Here is a 7558-nt window from a genome sequence, read left to right on the forward strand (position 1 = left end):
TTGTGCTTACCTTACTATTACTGATCTTGTGCTATTTTAAAATTTATTGTTTGACTTATTCTTACTAAGTCTCAGTGTCACTAGTAATAATCATACAGGTAGACTACTTTTTTTTCTAGGCTCAGTGATTAATGACTAGTTAATGACATTATTTTAAATAGAAAAAGATAGCAAGAATGAACAATAGTCAAATACACCTCTGAATGTGTCTCCTGCTAAATATTTTGTGTTGCTTATTTTCCCTTGTGCATGGGTATGTTCAGGTATCAGTAAGATGCATGTGCATGGGCTCAAGGAACATGACTACTGGAGTTTCCATTACACATTGTTGCGTGCCTTGTAATTTCCCCCAAAGACGGTAGGGATTCTTTTATTTTCTTAACTAGCCCAAAGAATCTTTAGTTAGAGTTAAGATAAGTATAAATTATATAACTTTGAAGACGGAGGGGAAATTGGCGTTTTAATGTACTCCTTTCCCCTAGAGTATCTGCTTATGGAATTATGAAAGTTTAATATAAACATACATATATAAAAAATATTATACCATGGTTTAGTTACTTAATTTAGTTATAGTTAAGGACACATCTGTAAGAAATGCTTGTGTCAGATTCAAAAATTTTTTTTTAACTAACAACTAAAAGAGAAAAGGTGCTGAAGAAGAAGAATGTTATCTGGTTCTCTCTTATTTCCTACAGTTCCTCCTGAACTTTTTTATTCCAAGAAGGTCACCTGACTTTTCTCAACTGTTTGATTTTTTTGTTTCTTGTAATTGTTGTAATGTGGCTCCTCCTTCACGGACTTCATCTGAGCTGCTGCTGCACTCTCATGGAGTGGAGAACACAGTCCAGTGTAGAGGAAGTAGCAGGTCTTTAAAATGCATCTCCTAACATAGGGAACCAGTTGTGGTCATCTGCACTGATGTTTTATGTGCTTTTCCCTTCATTTTGCAAAACAGCTTAATGCTGGGTTACATGTCTCTCTTTTTATGAATTCAGTCCTCCTCAGAGTGAAGCTTCCCCGGTGGCTTCTCCAGATCCCCAGCGCCAGGAGTGGTTTGCCCGGTACTTCACATTCTGAAAGAATTGTTTTGGCACAGTTCTAGGTGGACTGTTACTAAAAGCATGACCTTATGCAGATCGTTATGTGAACAGGGTTTCCTGTGTCAAACACTGTGAAAGTATTTGTCTCTCCAATTGAAAATGCCCTGTATGTCCTGTGATATTTATTGGAATCACTCTATAAGGTACTATATTATGTGTGTAATTATAACAGTTATTTTTATTTGAGATGGGAGAGGCTTTAATCTTTGTAATTACTGCATAATAAATTTTGTTAGAACAAACAGTGTTTCTTTTTTTCTAGTAAGTTTGTTTTAACTTTTAAATACTTTTTAATTCCAGGTAAGACTTGCCAGAAAAAGTTTTACTACATAATAATCATAAAATGTCAAATTACTTCAATAACAAAATCAGGATAGGGAAGTATAACCTGTTAATTTGTTTCATTTCCGTGTATAACTGTAACTGTGTTCTCTAAGTTTACAAGGCTAGAATGAAAACACATGTGGAAATTATGGACTTTCAAGTACATAAAATACTGCCAACTGATTTATATTGTTTTTTAAAATTATTCTGATAGTTGAGGACCTAGGATTTCTAGTACAGCATCTATGCTCAGTGTTACGAAGCCAGCTTGTTAGTTTTCTAAATAGGCAATTTGGTACTGACACATGAACATGGACCCAACTAACCACTATCATCACATGTTAATGAGACCTTTTCTTCCTTTAAGTTTTCAGTCCACCTTGGCAGGCTACTGTATTGTATCCTGTGGCCTGAAAGAGTGCATCCATTTCTAAGACTGCCAAATATAGTTGACTCAGTAATGTAGATTTTAGAATAACCTGGGTGAACATGATCTATGAATGATAATAATAATGTTAAAGACCAACTTTTTAAATGATTGTTATGTGTCAGGCACTGTGCTGAGGGGCCAGTAGAAAGATTATCTCATTTAATCCTCACAAAATCTTCAAGGAATAAACCACTGCATATGAGTATGCATGGCTGGTAGTGTGTTCTTTAAATTATCCTGAAAAAAAGTTCTTATAAAATGCTTGCTTTGAATTTTTTCTTCAACTAAGAGATTGAATTTTCCAACAAAAAATGGTTAATGCTTATTTCAGAAAACACAGTTATAAGCTCATTTTCTTGCCCCTAGTTTATACATATCTTATAATTTGGACGTTTATTTACCAAAGAAAGATTTGATGATTAGAACTCCTGCAGGTGACTATGGGCATACAAAGATGAACACCTGGCCTCAAGGAGCTAATCATATACTCGCTGAAATAGTTCAGTACCAAACTGTTTTTTACAGCAGTATCAGAAGGGCCCCAATCAGCTCTATGGAGGGTACATTGGGAGTGGAGACGAGGAAGGGATTGATTGCTACCTAAGTGGTGGCTACTTGCCTACGGTGTCAAGCTACCTAAGCTGCATATGGAAGTGGTACTCATAGTATATATATATATAATACTATATATATATAATATATATAATATTGAAGGATGAGTAGGAATTAAACAGCCCCACCTTTGGTCTGTCTGGTTAAGGCACAATCTGAAACAACAGTCAGGAAGGAGCAGGCCAGCTGCATCCAAAGAACTCAGTGTAATCCTGTAGGACCACGGGGCATAATAAGAGAGCAGCCATGTCTTGAGCACCTACCTTGTATTAGACAGTATCATTTTAACATTTTTAACCCTTCAACCACCCAGATGAAAAACCTGAACTCCCCCTCTTTGTCATCCCCCCACTATACAGACATACATACACACACACAACTCGTAAAGGTTGAAACCTGTACTCTTTATGCTACAAACGGTCTGGAATGCCTAGTAAGGAATTCAACTTGATCCTCTAGAATTTGGAGCAGGTAATAGCATGGTTAGGTTTTAAACTGTTTAGTCAGCATATTGGCCGCAATTTGTTCAGAAAAGATGGGGACCTGACTAACAGCAAGACCAATCCAAGATTTATTGAATTGGTTCAGATGAGGACTGAAAGGAAGAATTGTTCATGGGAACGGAAATGAAGGAATAAAGACTGAAAATGTAGAATTGCTGGGAGTTGGTGACAGATATGTGTGGAATATGAAAGAAAATGAAGTGTGGGCAAAAGATGCAGTGTGATTTCAGGTATGTTGACATTAAAGCTTCTCTGGAATAACAGAAGCAGTTAAACACAAGGGTCTGGAGTGGAATTTGGCATATATGAGATCAATAAAGCCAAAGGTGTGTGGATGAAACAACAAGGAATAGAGTTGTGAGCAGAACTTTGGGGGGGGCACCAACACTTAAAGGGCAGGCAGACCTTGGATGAGAATGAGAAGTAGAGTTATAGATCCCCAAAAGCATGATGTTGTGGAAGAAGAATGCTTCAAGGAGAGAGCAGCCAACCAACAGTGTCAAGTGCTGTAGAGATCAGGAAAGGGAAATAATGAAAAGTGTCTGTTGGCTTTGACAACTAGAAAATGGTCTTAGCAAAAGCAGAGTCAGGGTAAATGGCAGGAGCAAAAGCTAGATTCCGGAGAAGTGAGGTGAAAGGGAGTTGAGAGAGTGAGTGAAAACCCCTCTTTGAGGAAATTTGGCTATACAGGTAAGGGGAAAGAGGCAGAGAAGGTAATAGTGAGACTGAGATGGGGGGTCAGATGGGTTTTGTTTGTGTTTTATCATATTTTGCTACTGGGGAGGGAGAGAAGGAGAAAGAAGAGACAAGCAACAATTTTATAACCTTCAACTCTATCACTGGATTACATGTAATAACATTAAAGAGATGGTCAAAGAAGTCCCGTAACACTGTTAACACTGTGATTGAAGAAGAAGTTTCAGCAAGACATTTATTTTGATAGAATATAAGAAGCAACATGGAATCCTAGGATCTTAAAGGCCATCTCTTCTAATCTCCCACAGAATGCTTGAATCTCCTCTATAACATCCCTGAGTGAACTTGAATACTTCAGTGATAGGAAGCTCACCTCCTCTGAGGCGCCCTCCCTGCCTACTGGCTCTGCCACCAACAAGTATCTTAACCTCTGTGACTCAGTCTCCTGGGCTTGTAGTAAGATGGACACTCTTAATCCTACCTTCCTACAAAGATAATGAGAGAGTTTGAGAAAGGTATAAATTACTATAGGTGAGTAAATAGTTGTCTTGGAAAGTAGAGCAAATATACTGGAGAAGTGTACAAGGATTGTCAGGCAGTGGTTGAGCTCAGAGGCTATATGTTTATATTGACACCCAGCAGCATGATTTTGCTCTTTGACCATGTTCAGCTACTTGGATGCAGGATTATAGGAATGGATAATAATGGACGCTTATCCAGGATTAGGATTTTGTTAGGTAAGTACAACAAAAGGAATAAAGTCAGAGGAGCAAGAGTGTTTGCAGATAACTGATTATTATTATTTTTTATACTAGAATTTTAGAAGTAAAACCACAGTGGAAAAATACTATCAATTGCCTTTCCAAAGGGTCTGGTCACCAATTTCCAATGTGTGTCGGGGACATTTCCCCACACATCCAATTCTCTGACACCAGCTGGGTGTCCTACAATTCAACTGAATTCTGACACTAATTACCCAGAGATGACATCAGATCCCACAAGTTAAGGACCCAGTCCTGTAAGACTACCCTCTGCTTCAGATGCCAATAAGCCCAGGCTATTACTGGCTGTAAACCAGAGGTTCTCATGACCCCCTCCTTGGGTTGATTAATTTCCTAGAGTGGCTCACAGAACTCAGGAAACCCATTTACTCGCTAGATTATTGGTTTATTATAAAGGATATTAAAGGACATGAATCAACAGCCAGATGAAAATATATAGTGTGAGGTCCCAAATAAAGGAGCTTCTGTCCTACTGGAGTTCGGGGCCCAGCGTGATGGCACATGAAAGTGTACTGGTTCCCCAACCTGGAAGCTCCCCGAACCCAGTCCTTTGGGTTTTTATGGAGGCTTCATTACATAGGCATTATCAGTGTAATCCACTGATTAAATTCATTGGCCATTGGTGATTGAACTCAGTCTGCAGCCCCTCTTTTCTCCCCTTCCCTGAGAACCAAGGAGCTCTAACCCTTTAATCACATGGTTGGTTTTTCTGGCAACTATCCTTAGGTGGGGTCCAAAAATCACCTTATTAACATAAAAAAAGACACCTTTTTACTCCTCTCATCACTTAGGAAATGCCAGTGGTTTTTTAGGAGCTCTGTGCCAGAAACTGGGACAAAGACCAAATACATAAACACAATATCATTCTTACCTTAGAAGTTGTCAAATTAATCTTTGTATTTAGGTCAAGATGTTTAGTTCTTAGTTTTTATCTCATTCTGTCACCTCCTTCATAACCAGTCATATGTAGGTATGATTAAAATTCTTATTTTTATCTTAACATCATATCTTAAAATATTTACCTAAGGTTTTTCATTATCATCAAACAGTAAGTTTCTAACTCATAGCTTTTTCCCAAATACTGATTTTAAATCTGGAGTGAAGAGATAGGTCCTAATGGGACAATCGTAAGGAATATTTTCTTTCTATATATGGCACTCCATACTACAGCTAGAGCAGAAAAAGTGCTTCTTGAAGAGCTGAACCACGATTGGTTTTTTTTGCTGTGTCCCTCTTTATGTTGTAGGGAATGTTAACGTGGATTAGGGAGTGGAGAAGGAAAAATGTATAACATGGTAGGAAATGCTTCATTCATGTACACAGGAAACATATGCAAAAGTTTGTCCAAAAACAATACAAATTAGATGTTTAGAAATATGTCTAAAACAAGTTTTAGTTATGCATTCAGACTCTAAAAAATGTATTAATGATCAAAGCATATGAAAATATTTTGAGAGCAGTATCATGCTTTGGACCCAGCTAAAATTTATCCATAGGAAGTCTCATAACTTTTCATTTATTTTCATAGATGAAAGGAGAACACATTTTATCTTTCCAACAAAACAAGATCAACATTATTTGGAATAGACATATTCTTTGACAATAATGGTGTGCATTTTTCTTCTCATGTTGTTACAAATATTCCAAATTCTGTCACATGACACCACTGTGATAATGGATTATACCATATTAATTTCAGTTTGGAAGATTACTACACATTAACCACCTCTGGTAATACCAGGAATATAATATCTTTGTAATTTTCTGAATGTAGCTATATTTAATTTTAACAATTTACTCTTAATTTACTCTTATTAATAGTCAGAATCTCTTTGAAATAGAATAGATACCCCAGACATGAACTCACATATGTGGCCAAATGATTTTTGACAAGGGTGCCAAGATCATTCAATTAAGAAAGGACAGTCTTCAACAAATGGTGTTGGGAAAACTGGATATCCACATACAAAAGAATGAACATGGACCCTTACACCTTACACCATACACAAAAAAAACTAACTCAAAGTGGATCAAAGACCCAAACATAGGAACTAAAACTATAAAACTCTTAGAAGAAAACATAGGGTAAAGCTTCATGATATTGGATTTGGCAAAGATTTCTCTGACATGACACCAAAAGTACAGGTAACAAAAGCACAAAGATAAATTGGACTTCATCAGAATTAAAAACGTGTGCACCAAAGGACAGTACTAACAGTGAAAAGGCAACTCCCCCAAATAGGAGAAAATATTTATAAAGCATATACTTGGTAAGGGATTAATATCCAGACTATATAAAGAACTACTAAAACTCAACCAAAAAACAATTAAAAAATGGGCAATAGACATTTCTCCAGGGCTTCCCAGGTGGCACAGTGGTTAAGAATCCACCTGCCAATGCAGGGGACATGGGTTTGAGCCCTGGTCTGGGAAGATCCCACATGCCGCGGGGCAAATAAGCCCGTGTGCCACAACTACTGGGCCTGCGTGCCACAACTACTGAAGCCCACGTGCCTAGAGCCTATGCTCTGCAACAAGAGAAACCACCACAATGAGAAGCCTGTGCACTGCAACGAACAGTAGCCCCCGCTCACCACAACTAGAGAAAGCCCGCGTGCAGCAATGAAGACCCAACACAGCCAAAAATAAATAAATAAAATAAATTTTAAAAAAGACATTTCTCCAAAGAAGATACACAAATGACCAATAAGCACTTGAAAAGATGCTCAATGTCACTAGCCACTAGAAAAATGTAAGTCAAAACGACAATGAGATACCACTTCACACCCATTAGGATAGCTTTTATTTATTTTTTAAAAAAGAAAAAAATACGAAACAAGGATGTGGAAAAATTGGGGCCCTTTTGCACAGCTAGTGGGAATGTAAAACCAAACAGCTGCTGTGGAAAATAGTCTAGCAGTTCCTCGAAAAGTTAAACAGAGAATTACCATATGATCCAGCAATTACACTTCTAGGTATAGTCCCAAAAGCAGAATTGAAAGCAGGAATTCAAACATTTACTTGTACACCAATGGCTGTAGCAGCATTATTCACAGTGGCCAAAAAGTGGAAACAATCCAAATGTCCATCAACAGATGAATGGATAACTAA

General features: G+C 37.5%; 1 protein-coding gene across 5 annotated transcripts in view; it reads left to right on the plus strand.

Moving 5' to 3' along the window:
* The window catches only part of FAM184A (family with sequence similarity 184 member A), a 117703-nt gene extending 115777 nt beyond the window's left edge, over positions 1-1926 (plus strand). The window contains exon 18 of one of the 5 annotated variants that reach the window (XM_007190771.3): positions 996-1926. In XM_007190771.3, coding sequence (XP_007190833.2) covers positions 996-1010 — 15 coding nt within the window. In that variant the 3' untranslated portion in view covers positions 1011-1926. The remainder of the gene's footprint in view (positions 1-995) is intronic. The other 4 variants (XM_007190768.2, XM_007190767.2, XM_007190769.2 and 1 more) reach the window with 4 other exon arrangements.
* The last annotated feature ends 5632 nt before the right edge of the window (positions 1927-7558 follow it).

This window comes from Balaenoptera acutorostrata, chromosome 14 (genome assembly GCF_949987535.1).
Source record: "Balaenoptera acutorostrata chromosome 14, mBalAcu1.1, whole genome shotgun sequence".
NCBI classification, from domain to species: Eukaryota; Metazoa; Chordata; class Mammalia; order Artiodactyla; family Balaenopteridae; genus Balaenoptera; species Balaenoptera acutorostrata.